Source organism: Hippocampus zosterae, chromosome 2 (genome assembly GCF_025434085.1).
Source record: "Hippocampus zosterae strain Florida chromosome 2, ASM2543408v3, whole genome shotgun sequence".
NCBI lineage: Eukaryota > Metazoa > Chordata > Actinopteri > Syngnathiformes > Syngnathidae > Hippocampus > Hippocampus zosterae.
The window spans coordinates 38,771,116-38,794,167 of record NC_067452.1 but is presented as its reverse complement, the minus strand read 5'-3'; the positions used below and the strand labels follow the sequence as shown (position 1 = coordinate 38,794,167).

General features: G+C 46.3%; 1 protein-coding gene across 1 annotated transcript in view; it reads right to left on the bottom strand.

Moving 5' to 3' along the window:
* The window catches only part of nlgn4xa (neuroligin 4 X-linked a), a 59,010-nt gene that overhangs the window by 19,691 nt on the left and 16,267 nt on the right, over positions 1 to 23,052 (bottom strand). The window contains exon 2 of the mRNA XM_052059205.1: positions 18,640 to 18,792. Coding sequence (XP_051915165.1) covers positions 18,640 to 18,792 — 153 coding nt within the window. The remainder of the gene's footprint in view (positions 1 to 18,639; positions 18,793 to 23,052) is intronic.

Here is a 23,052-nt window from a genome sequence, read left to right as displayed (position 1 = left end):
TATGCTAACGCTAACTGACTGTCCCTAAAGCACAATGCTGCCACAGTCGATATTTTGTGGGGGGATGGCCACTGTCGTGTTTGTGCCAATACTTTTTTGGAATTATGCCCCCCCCCCCCCCAAAAAAAAAATATCTTCATTTGAGAACTGACTGAACCAGAGTGTGGATGTATATAATCCCGATACAAACCAAAAGTTGTAAAAATATCACGGTTAAGGGTAAAGTATGAGCCTCAATGGAGACTTCTTTCTTCTTACTTTTTTCTTTTCTGATTGATACAAAAATGATTTAGTAGATATAAACACATAACAGGGTAGGACTAGATCCGTTTTTTACTTCTTCCTACTCCCTTGCTGCTGGGTGTTTCTAACGTGGCAAGTGGGTTTACCGGCTCCCTCACGCTCGCTGGCGTTTGGTTGGTTGGTCTCTGGTCGTGGGTTCCAGCTGCGTAGCGACTTTTCGCTGTTAGCTTCCGTGCTAACGTCCGCGGTTAGCTTCCGTGCTAACGTCCGCGGTTAGCTTCGGTGCTAACGAGCTAGCGTTTCGTGTAACGCTAGCTTGAACATAATAACAGTGTTGAATGAAGACTGATTTCTTTCTTTTTACTTTTTTTATCTACCTTATATTCTGTCAAATTATGTTTAATGTTCAATAAACACAATTGCAACTCGCAAATTTTTGCTCGACACTGTCAAACGAGTAACTACAAATACAAAACTTATTATTGTGATAAGAAAAGAAGTCAAAGCTCCCTAGGCCTGGGATTCAGCGAGTGTCCATTAACGTCAGCGCGGTTGTCAGATCTGACCATGTGTCATTTCCAAATTGCGTCTTCCGCCTCCGCTCTTTCATTTGCAACCATGATGGGCCGCTGCACCGACACCCACATCATTAAAGTGTTATCATCGTGGACATGTGATGGCACGCATTCAAACACAGCCTGTTAGGAACTGACGAGCCTGGCAAAGAATATCTGACAAAGCGCCTGCTAAATATTCAGAAAGAAGGAATTGCGAGCAAGCCTGCAAGTCCGTCTTCCCTCGCTCTCTCGCTCTCTCTCTCCCCCACATAGCCTTTCTCCATCACTGAGTCGAGCCGGAATGGCAGCCCCCCTACTTACATTTCCAAATTGCTTCCGAAACGTAGCCGGCCATGACAGATCTGCGCTGGGCAGGGGACGGAATGAGGGCAAAGGCAGAGGTATAGGTTTCCGAAATGAAACGTTTCAGTGAATCATGTCTTCCGAAAGTACGCTTTTACAACAGAGGCTTGGCAACGGATGCGTACCAAAAGTGAAGGCCACCGCTGCAAGGACAGAAATTTATTTTCATCTACTTTTTTTTCGCCTCACCAAATTTTTGTCCCGCTCCTTCCTTTAAACCTCATTCCTTTTTTTTGTGGGTATCCTGAGAACAGGAGCCGATCGCAGCCGTTCGTCTGTCAAGTCACATGACCTACACACTCGCACAACCATTCACACTCGCATCTCCAGACAATATGGAGTCATGTTTCTGCGCCGTAGAAGGAAGCCGGAGTCGAGTATGACTCACGCAGGCCCGGGGAGAAGACGAAAACTCCGCTCCGAAAAGCCTTTGATTTGAAGAGAGCTTCTTAGTGTAAGACAGCAGTGAGACCCACTTGTCCACTTTTCTGGGCCATTTCATTTCTTTTATGTCTTGACTCACTCTTCTTCACTAGCTTATATATTTTTGGCGTGGAACTTTACACACATTCATTTTTCTCACGTTTTTTTGTTGCTGTTCATAAGCTTTCTCAAAAAAGCTCCCCCTAGTGCATATTGTGGCACATTACACCCATGGGCATGACACTGATGCCCACCCACCGGTGCCCACCCACCGACCATAACCGGGCCTCAGCCCATTTGGGACCGGAGACAGACCTGCGAGCTGTAAGTAAATTTACTAACGTACCAAAACGTACAAGACAATACACGAAACCCGTTGAATCGTTTGAGCAAGTTGCAAACATGCGAGCAGAATTTGAACAGCCAGCCCACATAAACATTAGCTGTTTAGTCGCTACTAACTAGCCGGCAGCCACCGGAAAGAAGCAGCATTCAATCGCCGTAAAATTTTTAATCAGTCATATTTACTTTTAGCGGCCCGGTAGTCCAGTGGTTAGCACGTCGGCTTCACAGTGCAGAGGTACCGGGTTCGATTCCAGCTCCGGCCTCCCTGTGTGGAGTTTGCATGTTCTCCCCGGGCCTGCGTGGGTTTTCTCCGGGTGCTCCGGTTTCCTTCCACATTCCAAAAACATGCGTGGCAGGCTGATTGAACACTCTAAATTGTCCCTAGGTGTGAGTGTGAGTGGTTGTTCGTTTCTGTGTGCCCTGCAATTGGCTGGCAACCGATTCAGGGTGTCCCCCGCCTACTGCCCGAAGACAGCTGGAATAGGCTCCAGCACCCCCCGCGACCCTAGTGAGGATCAAGCGGCTCGGAAGATGAATGAATATTTACATTTAGCAACGATGCTAATGACGTACGTAAGCTCGCGATTACGTTTACATTATGAGGCGTAATTGTTGATTGATCCATTTCTTAATAGTCTCCTGTGTTATTTTATTTTATTCTACATATGTTGTAGAGTAGAATAACACTGTTTGAAATGAACGGGGGGCGGGAAAAAAAATCGAGGTTAACAAAATGTCGAATGACTCGTATTATTATCTTTGCACCAGTGCCTGAAAACTGGCAATTTAAAAGCAATGAAAGAAACGGCTTGCCGCTCGGCGAACAGCATGTACATGTCTCAGCTGCTCTGTGACACAAAAAGGTTGCGGGCCGCCGCCTTGGAGGACACAGAACATATTTAAAAGAAATGTATAATACGGTTTACAAGCGTTTGTGCGGCAGAATCATCCCACAGAGAATGCGACTTTGCCGAGATTGTATTATCCCCTTTCCAAAGCCGTGTAGCATCTCTTACGTTAAGGTGAAAGAAATTACTGCAGTGGTTGTGGGGGTGGGGTGTAGGGGGTTGGGGGGGTTCTCGGGAGTGACATTTGGTCCTAGTAGGGGACTGCTCGGCGACAGTGATGGAGTGCGAGCAGCTTCCACGCACATTGCCGTCACGTCCGAGCAGTCATTTATAGTCCAGGCAGATTTCCGGCCGCGCACCCCAGGAGTGTTTGCAGATTTGCGCTGCTACAAGCGATAACACAGAACCGTGGACGGCATGAATCACCGTATGCTCATTCACTCTTGAAGATGAAACGGTACGGCCGTTTCATATCACGGATGTACTGATGAAAATGATCGTAATGTTATCACAATATTTCAGATGTGTGAACCTAAAGCGGTTCTAATAAGATAAAAAAATATATATAAAATAATAATAATAAACAGCAACAAACATTCATGCAAGGAGGACCCCACAAAAATCTATTTAAAAATTCAAAGGCAACAGTAACAGTGATCAGAGACTCAAAAAAAATATTTTTCATCTTCATTTTTTTTTTTCTGTTAAGCTGTTCATACCAGATGGGAGCAGACAAAAGAGACAACCGAAGAAATCAAAGGTGAAGGCGGACGTCTCTCACTTGTGAATGCACTTGCATGAGTTTCATTTTTTTCCCTCATTTCCAAGTCAAAGCTAAAAGTTCCTTTTGAAGGTAAGTTAAGTACCGTATTTTCACGACCATTTGGCGCAGTCTCATTAATGGGGGCTATTTCTGTATTTTACACATAGACAAAACGCACCGTATGATTGGGCGCAGTTTTAAAGTGGTAAAACATTCATTCATTCATTCATTCATTCATTCATCTTCCGAGCCGCTTGATCCTCACGAGGGTCGCGGGGGGTGCTGGAGCCTATCCCAGCTGTCTTCGGGCAGTAGGCGGGGGACACCCTGAATCGGTTGCCAGCCAATCGCAGGGCACACAGAGACGAACAACCATCCGCGCTCACACTCACACCTAGGGACAATTTAGAGTCTTCAATCAGCCTGCCACGCATGTTTTTGGAATGTGGGAGGAAACCGGAGCACCCGGAGAAAACCCACGCAAGCCCGGGGAGAACATGCAAACTCCACACAGGGAGGCCGGAGCTGGAATCGAACCCGGTACCTCTGCACTGTGAAGCCGACGTGCTAACCACTGGAATACCGGGCCGCCCGTGGTAAAACATACGCCAGCTTAAACATACGACATGCATGCGCGCACGCTAAAAACACGTTAGCTTGAAGCATACGGTAGCACGCCAAGACATACAGATACAAGCTAAAAACACGTTTTTCAAAACGGCAACGGAAGCAAAACTGAGTTCCGTTGTATTTTATTTAGCCATCGTACAATGTACTCACGTTTTTCGATCAATCATCTCCCAGAAATCCATCAAAGCAAGCTCAGAGTTCATTTGCCTGACTTGGTTTTTCACCGCTGCTGTGAGATGGGCACGCATGCTAAAAGCATAACCGATGGCTTGAAGTTTGAACTGAGCTACGTAGGCGTGTCTCTTTGTAGAATTTATTTTCGGGGGTTCTTAGAAACCAAAAGCGAAGTTGTTTTGCAACAATGCACATAGCCACACTCTATACAGGTGTTGGTACCTGCTTGGGGCGTCCCTTTAGCGTCCACTTACACGCCCACCCTTCACTCATTGGCGGACTTCTTCGCCGCATGCCTGTCCTCTCTCACGTCTGCCTTCTCTCTCTCTCTCTCTCTCTCTCTCTCTCTTTCTCTCTCTCTCTCTCTCTCTCTCTTTCTCCATATATGTATATATACACGCGCCCACCCTTCACTGATTGGCCGACTTCTTTGCCGCATGCCTGTCCACAGTAACTTCCGCCTTTTTTCTATATAAACAGCGTGTCGGCTGTCAGTCAGGTTTTGGAACTCAGCGCATACACAAGACGCTCCGCATCATAAGGCGTGCAGTCCATTTTGTAGAAAATTTAAGACTTTTAATGGCGCCTAATAGTCGTGAAAATACGGTACCCATAAATTGTGCAATTTGGAGAAAATTAGTTTGAATGAATTCCATTCCTTCCAAGCGATCTTTGATGGCATTTCACCGCAAAACTAGACAACTAGCAAAGTTTTCTTTGCGTTGGTCTTCGAAAACAGACGAGTCCAAAAATCCTCACACAACTGGAAAATTGCACTGAAAGGAAGTCCTATTGTAAATTATTCATTCATTCATTCATTCATCTTCCGAACCGCTTGATCCTCACTAGGGTCGCGGGGGGTGCTGGAGCCTATCCCAGCCGTCTTCGGGCAGCAGGCGGGGGACACCCTGAATTGGTTGCCAGCCAATCACAGGGCACACAGAGACGAACAACCATCCACGCTCACACTCACACCTAGGCACAATTTAGAGTGTTCAATCAGCCTGCGACGCATGTTTTTGGAATGTGGGAGGAAACCGGAGCACCCGGAGAAAACCCACGCAGGCCCGGGGAGAACATGCAAACTCCACACAGGGAGGCCGGAGCTGGAATCGAACCCGGTACCTCTGCACTGTGAAGCCGACGTGCTAACCACTGGACTACCGGGCCGCCTATTGTAAATTAAAAAAATACAATAAAATAAAATTGAAACGGCTTCAGAAACAGGGGCGGCCCAGTGGTTAGCGCATCGACCTCACAGTGCAGAGGTACCGGGTTCAATTCCAGCGCTGGCCTCCCTATGTGGAGTTTGCATTTCCCACCCCCTGGTCTGTGTGGGTTTTCTCCGGGTACTCCGGTTTCCTCCCTCATTCCAAAAACATGCATGGCAGGCTGATTGAACACTCAAAATTGTCCCGAGGTGTAAGGGTTGTTTGTTTGTCTCTATGTGCCCCGTGTTTGGGCAACCGGTTCAAGGTGTCCCCCGCCTACAACCCGAAGATGACTGGGATAGGCTCCAGCACCCCCCCGAGACCCTTGTGAAGATAAAGCGGATCGGAAAATGGATGGATGTATTCAGAAACGCAACCTCAAGCGATGCGTGACAGGCATCAGTCGCGGCTGTGTTTTTGTCTTCATGGCAGCTTGGCAGCTTTTCGCATCGGAACTCCTCAACTATTCCTGTCATACACTGACGTTGTTAGATTTTTAAGAGACTTGTTCTATCGCAGTGTTTTGGTCCCAGTGTTTCATCCTTCTTCTCTCTTGTACAATAGCGCCGAGTGAGACTGCTTTTGGCTCGATCTAGGTCACAAGGCATTATTAAATCCTCTTGTTCAACAGCTGCCCTCACACACACACACACGCACAGTCAAAACGAGCCACTACTGTCACCCTCACTGCATTCCATCTGTCCTCCGACATCTGTGTTTTCAAATCCATTGGAGGTACAACAGGTCAAACTCGGCTAAAAAGGCCCTTTGGCCATCATCAGGTGGGTTCTTCCTTGTTCAAACAGGAGTGGATGCCGACGTTCAATGTCAAATGTTCCGCATCTGTCTTGGTAATCTTCCTAAAACCGTTCGGGGGTGGTTATTGCTTTGATGCAAACAAATTGATTCTGGAACCGGTAAGTATTCACACTTGGGCCATTCTGGCAGATGTGTCGCCCGTGTACAAGACAATCCTGCGCACTGGGGAATAATTGTTGAGTTCTGGAGGATAACAAAGACTTGAGACTGACAGACGAGTGGACTTTCCTCATGTATCCACTTGAATTTCTTATCTTTGTAAAGCTACCCAAAGAGAAGTCGCAAGGTCTGGGCTAAGTCAGAACCAGTTGGTGATGGGGCATCTTAAGTTCTGGTTGGTCAATGTGACTGCAATAAGTGTCTCCTAATGTCCAGTTACAGGGCCACACCCTCCATTCAGGCATACTTCTCAACAGTTTCTCGTGTACCTTGGGACGATGGCTGAAAAGAAAGTAAAAATAAGTCTACTAGTCCGTGGCGTGGTCCTTGTGGCTATAAATGACAATGAGAGTCGGGCAGACAAACGGCGGTGAATCCTTGTCTACTTTCAGATCTACTGCATGTCCTTCGTTCTACTGGCTGGACAGACTTGACCCCAGAAAATGGGGTCGCCATGTGCTACCGGATAACTAGCAGCATGCCTCGACCACCGTTCCTGAGACCAGCCTCTCCCTATCTCGAGAGTGAAAGATCGGATCAAATATCTGGACTGGTGTCGAGATAAAATCATGTTAATTGGCACTTTTTGAACATTCGTCCGCCAGTAGCTCCGCCACATCTTTTCAATTCACTACCTAACCAAATCAACAGTGCATCAAGTTTGAAGATGAGATGTAGACTTTCAAACATCTGATCGCTTACATGTAATGCGACCCGAGTGAACAATTCAATTGTGATTTATGGACCTCGGTTCCTGAAAGCTACTACGGATTCAATTGTGCCACTCAGTCAAAAGGAAAGAAACTAAACTAAGAGCGCTCTGCGGTATAATCCCCAAACCTGTGAGACCTTAGTGGTCACCGCACTCGGGAAATGTGTATCGGGTTGGCAGTAAGTAAGCCAAGTTACTGTTTGTTAATTTCTTTGCTGGCATTCACAATCACCTTCCGAACCGCTTGATCCTCACTAGGGTCGCGGGGGGTGCTGGAGCCTATTCCAGCTGTCTCCGGGCAGTAGGCGGGGGACACCCTGAATCGGTTGCCAGCCAATCACAGGGCACACAGAGACAAACAACCATCCACGCTCACACTCACACCTAGGGACAATTTAGAGTGTCCAATCGCCCTGCCACGCATGTTTTTGGAATGTGGGAGGAAACCGGAGCACCCGGAGAAAACCCACGCAGACCCGGGGAGAACATGCAAACTCCACACAGGGAGGCCGGAGCTGGAATCGAACCCGGTACCTCTGCACTGTGAAGCCGACGCGCTAACCACTGGACTACTGGGCCACCCTGGCTGGCATTCGACAGAGAATTTCTGTGCTAGTGGTGGTGGCGGTGGCGGTGGTGCTGGGGTATCACGGGACAAGTCGCAGACGGGCCGTCGTCAGTCATCAAAAATGACCCCCGTGTTTTTGCTTTAATTCCTCATTTAAACAAAACAAGAACATTCAATCAGCAAGTTGCAGCTGTCGACTAGTGTGGACCGATTGGGTTGCACCAGTGGGGGAAATGCCAGTCTTTTGAGTTCATATCTTCAGGCAACATATTCTTGAAATAACAAAATAGCTTTGGAACATTGTGAGCTTAGTTCAAAATGATGAATTATGAACTATAAACCGAACGAGTACATTTTAAAACTTGTGAAGCGAACTTTGGATGATTTGGTGTCAAATACGACGCTTTCCCAACACAGCCAACAGAGTAGCTAAGTACTCGACCTGTGTATATAGTCTTACATGCATCCCTTTCAGTATAATTTTGTTAGCTTCCATTGGATGGCACCATGCTTGACCGGTTAGGACGTCCACCTCACAGCGCAGAGGCGCAGGGTTCGATTCCGGCTGTGTCGTTCCTGTGTGGAGTTTGCATGTGGTTCCAGCGCCTGTGTGGGTTTTCTCCGGATTTTCCGGTTTGCTCCCACATTCCCAAAAGGATACAATGGAACATATTTGAACGACACTGGGTGTAGATGGGGCGGCCCGGTAGTCCAGTGGTTAGCACGTCGGCTTCACAGTGCAGAGGTACCGGGTTCGATTCCAGCTCCGGCCTCCCTGTGTGGAGTTTGCATGTTCTCCCCGGGCCTGCGTGGGTTTTCTCCGGGTGCTCCGGTTTCCTCCCACATTCCCAAAACATGAATTGGCAGGATAAAGGAACACTCCAAATTGTCCCGCGGTGTGAGTGTGAGCGCGGATGGTTGTTTGTCTCTGTGTGCCCTGCGATTGGCTGGCAACCGGTTCAGGGTGTCCCCTGCCTACTGCCCCAAGACAACTGGGATAGGCTCCGGCACCGCCCGTGACCCTTGTGAGAATGAAAATCAGAAAATGGATGGACGGACAGCTTCCGCTAGTACGCAGATGACACAAATTAATGTATCAAACAAACCTCAAAAAATAATTATGCTATCCAAACTTCAAGCGTAAAGAAATCAAGGACCCGGATTTATTACTACAGTCGTACCCCGCTTAGAACGTTTTCAACGCTGTAATGTTTACATTTCAAAGTTCCGATTTCACGTTTTCCATTTGCCAATTTTGCTGACAGCGAACCCATTTATAACGTAAATTTCATTATAACGACCTGATGTTTTCCCCCCACAAAATAGTGAAAAGGCCTTCGTTGCAACAAACCATTGGGAAGCTAACTGGCGCCACGACCTTGCTCATGAACAAAATGTACAGCGCGGGTTTCCCCTCCGTTGCTTAGCGACGCTACTGATCGACTTGGTACATGCTCCGAAAACCTGTCTGATAAACGGAAGCAAATCTCGCAATCTGTACTCGTCTCTCACTTTGCAAAGGGAGTCTCCCAGACGTCGGCGGTACTGGCAATTGCCGATGGCGGCTATTATTTGCTGACCGAATATTTTTAGAAATTAAGTGAGAACACTACTGTTGTTTGTTTCATGTCTTGTGAAATCATTTTTCTATTCACATACACGCATTTGTAATCGACATGTTTACACAGTATTCCATGTTTTAACATCCATAAATGTTCACACCGTCTTATACGTCGTAGTTGGCGGCCATTTTATTGGAAATGGGCACAACAAACTACCGCTACAATGTACAGATTCGTCATGTACCTCAAGGCACGTTGTAACGAGGTTCCACTGTACTGATTCCAGATAAAAGGAAAATTATAGTCCCAAGCTCCCAGGGCCTGAGCAGCGAGGTCTCCCAAGAAACAGGAGCTCGAGATTACTTTGCGTTCGCCTCAAGCAGCACTGAAAAGTACCTGTGTGAGCTTGCATAACACTTCCTTGTTTGAATTCTGTATTGATAGACAGTTGTCACGTTTTGCTTTGGTGATGACGGACAGCTATGACATTTTCTTGTTTCCTTCGACTCGGATATATTTTCATTCCGTTGTTTGATCACATTCTTTTCAAGTGATTGTGAGAAGTGATGACATTTGTCATCTCTCCGTGTGACGCGCAGTTAGTGCAGTTTTCTCTTTCGAGTTCGAGCTCTGTGATGACAGAGAGTTACCTCTACGTCTTTCTAATTTCCTGTGATGGATGACTTAGTCATTTGTGAGTTAAGCTGCAAAATATGTCACAAACTTCTCTCTTTTTCCGAGCGATCTTGTTTGAAGTGCTGGAGACCAGTGGTCCCCAACCTCCGGGCTGTGGACCATTACCGGTCCGTCGGTCATTTGGTGGCGGACCGCACAGAAAGACTAAAAGAAACTGACACATACTGTCGTTTTATTCATTTTGGAATCTGAAAGGTGTTTTATTTTGAAAAATTAACGGATTCTCTGTTGCATCCATCGACAGTATGTCACTCGTCACGTAGATCAAGGCGTAAACACCTATGTAGTAGATTTCCCAATAAATGAGGAGGTGAAGGGGGAGATCGTTAGGGGTGATGTGCCGAGAACTGACCCAGAACACCACCACCATCCTCACCCATGAGGGCTCACCAAGAGAAAGAGCCAGTATTTGTCACCTCAGTCATCTGGAGTTTATGGATTCAGTGGAAAACACAAAGAAACGTAGCTATGCTTTGGGCTAAAGTTACCTTGAGGTATCATTATCAGTATAATGTGTCGTTAGCCAGAGGCTTTTGAAACCCAGCATTCTCCTTTATCCGGGTGAATGCCTTGTCAACAAGATGACGATCTGATTGCAGTGTCACCCGATGAGCAGATCAGTCATCCTCACAGGAATTGCTCACGCGGCAGATGCTAACGTGAAACCTGTGAGGCTGTACTGCCGTGACACTAACGCTGGCTGAACAAGTCAAGATGGAGGTCCAATTCTCTTTGCTAACTAGAGATGACTCGACCTCGACATTTGACTGGGAAAACTCTGATCTGCTGTCGCAATGCGGTTACGCTAGCTGTTGGCAGCAGGCCAGATCACATTGTGATGTGCTCACACGCCATCAACATCTGTACATATTTTCTATTCCAACCAGGGCTACATTTATTCTACACTTTCATTACAGCATTACAAACCCAGAATCCCGAAACAGTGAATGTAATCTGTGGGGATTATAATCGTGTTAGCCTGGACTCCACACCTGCAGCCCTCCTCCAACATGAAAAATGTCCAACAAGGAAGAACAGGACTATTGATTTGTTTCGTGCTAATGCTAAGGGAGGACACTCTCACTCGTTTTGGGAAATCCAAACTCAGCCATGTACGTTCGCATCATTTACTCAAAATTCAGAGAGACACATAAATGTATGGCTGTGAAGTTTTTTGTATTTTTTTTAGCATGCTTGTTCTCGTTGTTCTAGTTTTTGATTAGTACTGTATGATACAGGGGAATGTCAGGATAATTAACCCATTCAGTACCAGCCAATTCTGGACCAAGTCTGAAAAGACGTTTAAAAATGTCTTTGGGAGTGAATGAGGTAAGTTGGGTTTTTTTTTTTGTTTTTTTTTCATCCGTCCATCCATTTTCTGATCCGCCTTATCCTCACAAGGGTCGCGTGGGGTGCTGGAGTCTATCCCACCTGACTTCTGGCAGCAGGTGGGGAACACCCTGAACCGGTAGCCAACCAATCGCAGGGCACACGGAGACAAACTAACATCGGTGCTCGCACTCACACCTAGGAACAATTTGGAGTTTTCCATAACCCTGCCATGCCTGTTTTTGAAATGTAGGAGGAAAAAAATAGTACCCGTAAAAAACCGACCTAGGCGCGGGGAGAACATGCAAACTCCACACAGGAGCTGGAATCGAACCCTGCACCCCTGCACTGTGAGGCGGACACGCTAACCAGTCGACACCATGCCACCCTTAGTCTTTTTAGTGTCCTTAATTATTTCAGGAGAGCGTATTGTCGGCGGAAGTAAGGGAATGTGATGACAACTATGGTTTGGTAACTATCTATAACAACAGAGTTTGTATTTAGTTAAAAATTGAATCCATTGGTATGGGAGCAACTGAGGTAACTGCAGTTACGAGTGTGTAGAGAGAAGCGGCTAGTGAAGAAAAAGAGGACGTGACAGCCCGCAAAGGGAAATATTTGGAACATCCTCTCATGACGGGGGCCTTCTTTTCAAGTCGAAAGGGCTGTGTTGATGTACCGAGTACGAGCTTGTCTGCAGGAAGTCCATTGAAGGAGCGCGGGAGCTCGTGCGCACAAACTCATGCGCTCTCCAGCCATAACTGGAGTGCAATTTCCAGCCTCAAGCCTCACAATGACATCTGCATATTCACAGACACGCTTGAGTCGCTGCGACTCGAGTCGCTAAGCTAGTCATCTTGCCCCGCTACTGTTCACTCTTTCATATGACCACTTCTTCCTCAGCTGTCATTCAAGACTGCCCAGCTGGCTATCATCTGAAAGGCCACAGATGAGTATGCGCTATAAATAAAATAAAAAAAAAAGCAAATGTTAATGTGGCATTTGCAGTGATGATAGATTATGGGAAGAAAAAGTGAACCAAAAATTTTAAAAAATGATCTCAAGAAAAAAAAATATGATGAGTTTATGTCACATATTCCCACATATAAGCTAATAAAATTATTTGAAATGAATAGAGTGGAGGGCCAAAGAAACAGCAAACGAGATATGGGTCTTGGAAAAATATTTGAGCTGAGTCATAGCTACCGACTCCACATGATGATACGGTTTCAGCCGAACGGGCACGGAACGCAATTAACTGAGGACTCCGAGCAAAGATGCCACTGAGGGACTATAAAGCCATTCATACTCATATTCACACATGCATTCATCGAAACGTATTGGAACAGCGAGGCCAATCTCTTCATTGTCGCTGTGGATTGAAAACATTGGGGCACGCGATCAACGACTCCGATTGAATTGACTCACATTTACATTCATTCATTCATTCATTCATTCATTCATTCATTCATTCATTCATCTTCCGAGCCACTTGATCCTCACTAGGGTCGCGGGGGGTGCTGGAGCCTATCCCAGCTGTCTTCGGGCAGTAAGCGGGGGACACCCTGAATCGGTTGCTAGCCAATCGCAGGGCACACAGAAACGAACAATCATTCGCACTCACACTCACACCTCGGGACAATTTAGAGTTTTCAATCAGCCTGCCACGCATGTTTTTGGAATGTGGGAGGAAACCGGAGCACCCGGAGAAAACCCACGCAGGCCCGGGGAGAACATGCAAACTCCACACAGGGAGGCCGGAGCTGGAATCGAACCCGGTACCTCTGCACTGTGAAGCCGACGTGCTAACCACTGGACTTACCGGGCCGCGCCTAATATTCAAGTGTTTAAAAAAAATATCCTCTGTAGTGGAATTTCCCCCCAAAAAATCTTTTGGAGTAGTCTAATTACTTCACATAGATTAGGGAATTTCAAAATAAAAGTGATTGTACAACATTATTTTTTTTTTCCTGGTCGTCGGGAAGATATTGTGACTTATTGTGCTGGTCTACAAAAAGGAAACTACTAAATTAATGCCTACTTTGTTGAAGCTGACAAATGAGAAGTAACTGTCATGTTTTGACAGTGACGACAAGGAATATGTGGAAATAATAAGTCAGATGTGTTATTGTCTTTTCGTATATAAATGGTTGCATTTGTGAGAGCCATTTGTTCATTCCGTTTGGTTATGCTCCCCACACACACACCTCACAAAAACAAACACAAACCAGAAAGAAGCCCCGCCAGCGATGTGGAATCCGAACGGTGATTTACCACACGTGGTCTCGGGCACACGCCGCGATCCATTTGTCTTCGTATTGATCGTTTGTGGCCAAAGCCTCACAAAAACATCAACCTCAAAGCCGATCATGCGCGGCGGCCATCTTTCTCCCCCTAACAGGGAGAGTCTGAAGTGCAGCTGCAACCTTTCTGTGTCACGTCAGAAGGCATCACCTCATCATCTGAATCATGACCACAGCGTAGAGTGTCGTCCGTGACGATTGTCATGAGACAACGGCTGCGTATTTCCTTCCTGTTGTCAGGCCACCACCGGGAGGCAGAGACCATCTTGGAGTGGTCGTGACCTCCCGCCGGCCACTTTTGTCCTTGCAGAGCCGCGAGGAGCTATGAAGGAGTCGAAAGAAGAGGGCGCGGGTATGTCGAGTACCGGATCTGCCCTTCTGGCCATTGAAGATGGGAAAACGTCACAAGATGGCAAAAAGCAGGAGTACGGTACGAAAAACCAGATCGGCCTCGAAATGTTGAAGAAAACATTTTATCCGTCAAGCAAATTCTCTGATCTGTTTTTTTTTTTTTGTTGTTTTTTTTGCTTTGTGCTTGGACAATGAAAAGTATTTAACCACTGCTGTCAAAATACGCAGTCACGTTGGTTTGTTTTTGGCTTTTTTTTTTGGAACCAAAACAGAATTTGTCATGTTTTTGTGACGGCTGCTTCATCCATCAAATTACGACAGTATTCAAGATCACCGGATGCCTTTTATCCGCTAGAAAATCGGGAAATCTATTTGCACATCTTTCAAAAGATAAGATTTTGGGGGGGTGCTGGAGCCCATCCCAGCCGTCTCCGGGCAGTAGGCGGGGGACACCCTGAATCGGTTGCCAGCCAATCACAGGGCACACAAAGACGAACAACCATCCACGCTCACACTCACACCTAGGGACAATTTAGAGTGTTCAATCAGCCTGCCATGCATATTTTTGGAACGTGGGAGGAAACCGGAGCACCCGGAGAAAACCCACGCAGGCCCGGGGAGAACATGCAAACTCCACACAGGGAGGCCGGAGCTGGAATCGAACCCGGTACCTGTGCACTGTGAAGCCGACGTGCTAACCACTGGACTACCGGGCCGCCCGGATGCCTTTTATCCGCTAGTAAATCGGGAAATCTATTTGCACATCTTTCAAAAGATACGATTTTGTATCGACCGCCGTAAGGCAATCGGCCTCAGCGATATGGATTTCTTATTGATGGGGAGAGGTTAGCAATACCTTTAGGAATCGTCGGGAGAACTGATTATTCACTTAATTGAGTAAATATGACGTCAACTACACCCATGCTCATCGGTCCCCGTCGACGATGCGAGACGGTGAGGAAAAACACTCTGCGACTCATTCATTCATTCATCTTCCGTACCGCTTGATCCTCACTAGGGTCGCGGGGGGTGCTGGACCCCATCCCAGCCGTCTCCGGGCAGTAGGCGGGGGACACCCTGAATCGGTTGCCAGCCAATCACAGGGCACACAGAGACGAACAACCATCCGCGCTCACACTCACACCTAGGGACAATTTAGAGCGTTCAATCAGCCTGCCATGCATATTTTTGGAATGTGGGAGGAAACCGCAGCACCCGGAGAAAACCCACGCAGGAGAACATGCAAACTCCACACAGGGAGGCCGGAGCTGGAATCGAACCCGGTACCTCTGCACTGTGAAGCCGACGTGCAAACCACTGGACAACCGGGCTCTGCGGCTCATGTGAGTGTCAATTAAATATCAAAAGAGTCCTCTTTGCTTCTGACTGCTTGCGCTGCATCCAAGTCGGGTTATCCAAAGCGTCGCATTAGCATGTCGCCATCCATCTTCAGTGGCTTCTCTCCATATTTTTATCAGCAATCTCTCCTTTTTTTTTTTTTTTCCGTTCCACATGGCAAACGTCTCACAGAACACCTTCTCCCCCTGGCTCCTAGGCAACTAAATATAGCGAGTGGTGCAGACAGACAGGCTCGACCTTGCAATGAATGGCAAGTAAACCGCAGCGGAGCAGCACTAGCGTGCGCACGGAGATGCGCGCTGGCGTCGCTGACAGAAAACCTCTTGCATCGACAAGAAAAGGGAAAAATGCCAGACAGTGACGGGGGGGGGGGGGGGGGGGGGGAAACGGAGGACGTTACCTGTGCAAAAGATCATCTTTTCATTTACACATTTAATATTCGAATGCTACCAAGTCCTGTTGCTTTTTTTTTTTTTAATCGATGTTTCAATGGTGGGCGGCCCGGTAGTCCAGTGGTTAGCACGTTGGCTTCACAGTGCAGAGGTACCGGGTTCGATTCCAGCTCCGGCCTCCCTGTGTGGAGTTTGCATGTTCTCCCCGGGCCTGCGTGGGTTTTCTCCGGGTGCTCCGGTTTCCTCCCACATTCCAAAAACATGCGTGGCAGGCTGATTGGACGCTCTAAATTGTCCCTAGGTGTGAGTGTGAGTGCGAATGGTTGTTCGTTTCTGTGTGCCCTGCGATTGGCTGGCAACCGATTCAGGGTGTCCCCCGCCTACTGCCCGAAGACAGCTGGGATAGGCTCCAGCACCCCCCGCGACCCTAGTGAGGATCAAGCGGCTCGGAAGATGAATGAATGAATGAATGTTGAAAGTCTTCATTATTTTCAAAGCGTTGTAATACAGGTACGCAAATTCAAGTGAGATGAGCCTGATTTGAACCAACGCGCTGGTGTGCAAAAACAGCCGCAAACACAAACCGATTGCGTCCGAAAACGGTCATGAAGTTAATTCATGTGTTATACCAGCAGCATACGCAAATACAGTCGATGAAATGATCACGAACACTGTGATTGATGTCAACGGAGATAAATTGTTGCGGCTGATTTTGCTTGTCTTAAACTCATTCACTCCCAAAGACGTTTTTAAACGTCTTTTCAGACTCGGTCCAGAATCGGCTGGTACTGAATGAGTTTTAATATAGGGCGTTCCAAGCCAGAATCTCGCAGGGAAACTAGAGAGGCGTTTTTTTATTCACGTCAACATTTTTGAAATGGCAACAAAAATGATCATCCAAGGCCTGGCTTGGAGCCAGTCGCGAGAAGCAGTCACCTTCGACAAAATTCATTAATATGCCCGTTTGCCTCTTCCAGTCTCCTGTAAAAAGTTGCTTTCTGCCATTTAGACAACGAGCTTGTCCGATGGGCCTCCGCGAAAGTTGCACAGCAAGTATTTGACATCCCGCCAATGGGTACTAAACCTAATATGTGACTTTTTGGCTCGCTAGCGAGTGTGGCAATGTGGGGGTTGTCATGGCCACAGCAGAGCTGCGAGTCTCCTCTTTGTATCAAAAATGATTATGAAGCTGAAATGGGGCTAAAATGAGAAAATGTTTTCACACTAACGATGGGATGATCGGGGATTTGAGATTTAGGCATGGATTCCGGAATAATGATCAGTTCAGTCCATATCTGCGTTTTTTGTCAATCAGTGAGTAAGTTGTTCTTCTCTATTAAAAAACATTTTTTTTTAAACTCAGCGCAACTGTATTGATATAGCACTTTGAGACAGAAAACAAAACAAAACACTTTCCGCTAGCTTAATGCTAACATACGATGCAAAACACCATCGCTAGTCATGGAGGGCGCTTTCCAACACCATTTCATAGTGAAGGAGGCCCAAATGGCCTAGTAACTAGACTACTACTTCCACGCACTTTATTTACCGTACTTTTATTTTATTTTAACTGTTTTGTTAAGCGCTTTGTTACAGCTGCCGCTGTTGTGAAAGCGCTATATAAATCAGCGTGTATTGTATTGTATTGTATTGTATTGTATTGTATTGTATTGTATTGTATTGGGCGGCCTGGTAGTCCAGTGGTTAGCACGTCGGCTTCACAGTGCAGAGGTACCGGGTTCGATTCCAGCTCCGGCCTCCCTGTGTGGAGTTTGCATGTTCTCCCCGGGCCTGCGTGGGTTTTCTCCGGGTGCTCCGGTTTCCTCCCACATTCCAAAAACATGCGTGGCAGGCTGATTGAACACTCTAAAATTGTCCCTAGGTGTGAGTGTGAGTGCGAATGGTTGTCTGTTTCTGTGTGCCCTGCGATTGGCTGGCAACCGATTCAGGGTGTCCCCCGCCTACTGCCCGGAGACAGCTGGGATAGGCTCCAGCACCCCCGCGACCCTAGTGAGGATCAAGCGGTACGGAAGATGAATGAATGAATGAATGAATGAATGTATTGTATTGTATTGTATTGTATTGTATTGTATTGTATTGTAACAGGGGCGGCCCGGTAGTCCAGTGGTTAGCACGTCGGCTTCACAGTGCAGAGGTACCGGGTTCAATTCCAGCTCCGGCCTCCCTGTGTGGAGTTTGCATGTTCCCCCCTGGCCTGCGTGGGTTTTCTCCAGGTGCTCCGGTTTCCTCCCACATTCCAAAAACATGCGTGGCAGGCTGATTGAACACTCTAAATTGTCCCTAGGTGTGAGTGTGAGTGCGAATGGTTGTTCGTTTCTGTGTGCCCTGCAATTGGCTGGCAACCGATTCAGGGTGTCCCCCGCCTACTGCCCGTAGACAGCTGGGATAGGCTCCAGCACCCCCGCGACCCTAGTGAGGATCAAGCGGCTCGGAAGATGAATGAATGAATGAATGTATTGTAACACATGAAGCTCGTGTTAGCAGCTACGCGACGTACCCTATAAAGAGCGCACCACCTCAAAGCAGTTGAAGGTGCATCAGGAATCTGAGAATAATTGTCAAATAAGTGGCATCGGTTCCCCAAGTAACACAAAGGTTCACACTCCGTCCCCTGATGATGTCATTAAATATGTGAGAAACGTCGTGAAAGACATCTTAATAGCAAGGTTGCTGCTTGCACTTCTTTCAATGTCCTCCACCTCATGACATAGCGAGAGTCAATTCGTCATGAAATCGATCACCCAAAGTCACTTTAAGACTCAATCAGCCCCATAAGTGAAATAATTAATAGGCCCCAAATGGGCCACTCACCCAGAACGCCGAGACGGTAGTTGATTGTGATGACAATGACGTTGCCGTAGCTCGCCAGGATGCTGCCGTCAATCATGTTGCCGGTTCCCTCCATGAAGGAGCCACCGTGAATATAAACCATGACCGGCTTTAATCCGTTCTCGTCATGAATATCTGCAAATAGGACACAAGAGATACATGGAAAAAAAAAGAAGAAAAACGGCTTAAAATGTTGACTTTCACATCGATGCGACGGGTAGACTGGTGGTCATTTTTTTCCACGCATGGAAATGGAGACGTTGATTTGTAAAACTATGACACTGTGCAATGGACATCTCCTATATTTACACTTACCGTATTAAATATCATTGAACATTTCGTGGGGGTTTTTTTTCTGCCGTTATTTTGACATATAAAATCCTTTGGTATGTTATAAGGATTTTTTGCTCTTTATAAGGATTTTTTGGGTAGTTTATACAGGTTGGCGCTGCGAAAAGTTGACAGGTATGGTACCGTATTTTCCACCCTAAAAGGCGCACCGGATTATGAGGCGCACCTTCAATGAATGGCCCATTTTGTAAATTTTTTTTCATATATTGCACGCACCGGACTATAAGACGCAATCTACAATGCATCCACTAGATAGAGCTACAGGTACGTCTTTGTCCGTCTCCGTGCCTTCTCTTCTTCCGTTAGACTCGAGAGGCATTCATGACCGCCTCCAAAAAACGTACATTACTTCAATGATACTATGAAAATTGAAAATACAGTAATGCATCAAAACAGAAAATCACAAAATAAATTCTACAGCCCCCAGACAGAATTTATTTTAGCATTTCATGAGCACAGATGCAACGGAACGATCAGATGTCAGTAAATTGGAGGAGACTGGACAGTCTCGGAAGTGTTTGTTATTTATTCCTTTTTCGTGTACTGTATTCACAAACAAGGAAATCACAAAATAAACTGACGTGGTTTCTATAGAATTTATTACCGTAATGACCATACACATGGCGCAATGGATTTTAAGGCGTACCGTGAGCTTTTAAGAAAATGGGAGACTTTTCGGTGCGCCTTATAGTGTGGAAAATACGACCGTTGTACATACAATATACTGACTGTATATTCATTTTGAATTAGAAAGTAAAGCAAAGTTTATGCGCAATAGCCAACAGCAAAAATATTTCATTTAATCTCTCCCCGGTTTATCCTCACAAAAGTAGCGGGGGGGGGGGTGCCAGACCTTATCCCAGCCGTCTTTTGGGTCGTAGGCGGGTACACCCTGAACCGGTTGGCAGCACACCCGTACAAATAACCATTCGCGCTCACAATCACACCACGGGACAATTTACAGTGTTCCGTCAACCTGCCGTGCATGTTCTGGGAATGTGGGAGGAAACCGGAGTACCCAGAGAAAAGCCACTCAGGCACCGGGAGATCTTCTTTCTGCATCGATTATAATTTTGAATCAATCCAGTCTTCATGAATTAGTTGGATAGTTAAAACATTTTACACGGCAAGATCCACATTACAGATCGCATGAAAAAATGGAACGTTTTAAACAATTTTCAAAGGCAGGCAGTCTTTAAGAAAAGTAACACGGGCTGTTTGTGTGAGTGTGTGTGTGTTGTTGGGTTATGCATTGAACAAACCAAAAACAAAAAAAAAACAATAGATTCAGTCTGACAAGAGAACATTTGTTTGAATAATTTTTTTCCCTCCTTCCATAATCATTTGTACATGACAACAACGGGATAGCTCGGAGGCTTTAAATTCTTCCGCAGACTGATAAGCATTCCCATCCGCTTTAAGCCGACAATCTCAACATCTGTCTCCTCTGCGACTGGGCCCATTTGTTCCCGTTGTTTAATTTGCAGTTTGGCCAGTTGTGATTAAACCTGGTGATTAGTTGACGGTTTGGCGGTGATTATAAATTAAGCAGCGTGTCCTTTGCATTCAACAACGTAAAACGAGTCGTCATCTTGTCAAGCCGACTCACCGCACGCCACGGGCCGTTAAGGCTGGCTCTTCCTCATGTGGGTGCGGGGGGAGGGAAGGGAAGGGGGGGGGTGTGGCGGTTAAAAGGCAAATAGACAGTTACGAGGCTTGTCTTATGATGTAGTAAAATCAGCAGTCAGAAGTCTGCAGTGGTTTATTGATCTAAGACATGTTAATAGCTATGAAAGGAAGGAAAAAAAAACGGGTGATCGTAGGTCATCATGTTGTCATTCTGTCAATGTGACCTTCATTGTCGAGCGGTGGTGTCTAAACAATGGCCCGTGGGCCATTTGCGGGCCACCATCCAATTGTAGCGGCCCATGACACAGTGCCCAAAAACCAAAAAAAGGCGGGGTGGGGGGGGGGGACTTCAAATAAAAATGACATTTGCATGAGCTGCAATGTCAGTTGCAAAAGCTGGGCAGAGTGGGTTGTCAGGTAAATTGGTGCCATTACGACTAATGACTTTGTTTTTACACACTGAAGACATTTTGTCTAATTTCGAAGATGATTAGATGATCTCTAATAATCTCTAGATCTTTTAATTGATCTCTAGCGATCTCAAATTTATTTATCTCTAATCTCTAATATATCTCTTATCTATCTCTAATAAATTAGAGATCTCTAGATCACCCTACCTCTCTGAGCTCATCCGCCCCTACACACCTGCCCGGCGCCTCAGGTCTGTGGACCAGTCTTTGTTAGAGGTACCAAGAGCTAAACTGAGGCTCAGAGGGGATCGAGCCTTTTCTGTTGCTGGTCCCTCTCTCTGGAATGACCTCCCACTGAACATTCGGCAAGCCTCCTCGCTGCCCATCTTTAAAGCCCTCCTCAAAACTCACTTGTATTCTTTGGCGTTCGACTCAGCATGATTTGTCCTTGATTTTACTGCTTGGTGCTTTCCACCGCCTTTATTACCGATTTGTCTTACTGTTTATTGTGTATGTTAAATCGCTCCATGTACAGCACTTTGTATGCAGCGATGGCTGTTCGAAAGTGCTCTATAAATACTGTTGACTTGACTTGACTTGACTCTAATTAATCTAAAATTAATTAGATTAATCTAATTAGATTAAGGGCGGCCCGGTAGTCCAGTGGTTAGCACGTGGCTTCACAGTGCAGAGGTACCGGGTTCGAATCCAGCTCCGGCCTCCCTGTGTGGAGTTTGCATGTTCTCTCCGGGCCTGCGTGGGTTTTCTCCGGGTGCTCCGGTTTCCTCCCACATTCCAAAAATATGCATGGCAGGCTGATTGAACACTCTAAATTGTCCCTAGGTGTGAGTGTGAGCGTGGATGGTTATTCGTCTATGTGTGCCCTGCGATTGGCTGGCAACCGATTCAGGGTGTCCCCCGCCTACTGCCCGGAGACGGCTGGGATGGGCTCCAGCACCCCCCGCGACCCTAGTGAGGATCAAGCGGCTCGGAAGATGAATGAATGAATGAATGAATAATTAGATTAATCTAAAATTAGAGATCTCTAGATCTCTAATTTATGATTAAAATAATAATTGATCCTCAAAACACTTCAATTTTAGAGATCAAAAATAGTTCCTTCCACTTTGCACTCTATTGCTGGTTTATGAAGACGTCACATGGATGATCCTCAAGTCAACTGTTTGGAAAAACGGTCACCTTACTACTCTACGTGGGGTTCTGAATGCAGGGGATTGGATTCGGCTGCTGCTACTTGCAGAGCGGTATCTACTATCTGAGATTCAAAAATAACAATTCTCAATTTAACACCTTTAACAGAAAGCTGATGAAGTTAACTAGACAATACAAACAATCTATACCGCTAATTGCTTTCTTGACTGACTTGTGTGCGTTTCAAAAAGTTGACAAATTTAAAAATGGCCCTTTCATCCTTCCATTTTTCTGCATGTGGTCCTCGGAAGTAGACCAGCAATCCAAATGCCTCTTTATCAAAGTTTACACTTGATACGACTTTATAAATGTGATGGAGTCACCGTTCTCCAACATTTTGGGACATCAAGGCTTTTGGGGGCGAAATTTCACCAAGAAGCTAAAATGCATTGAAACCTTGAAAGGTGAATATTTCACGGCCTTGGCTAAACGTCTGAATGCCCTTTTCACACAGACAATCATTTCCCAGGGATGTCCACTTCTATGCCTTTCTCTGGCTCTTTCTTTGTCCCAGTGCAGTGCCTCCCGCAACTTGCTGAGAACACTCGGTGACACTCAAAGCTCAGTGGCCACTTTTCTCTCACAACAACCCGTTTGAAGCACGGCTGGCGAATTGGAAGTCAAAGTAATTGTCTTTGTCTTCTGATGTTGACATTTGAAATGCATTTTGAAGCAAGCGCTTTCTAAACAAAGCAAGGAAATGTCGTCGTTCATTGACAGTTTGTAAATGAACGGGATGAAAAATACTTTGGAAACGCTGCCGTTCAAATGGAGAACCGAAAGTTGTGCGAAA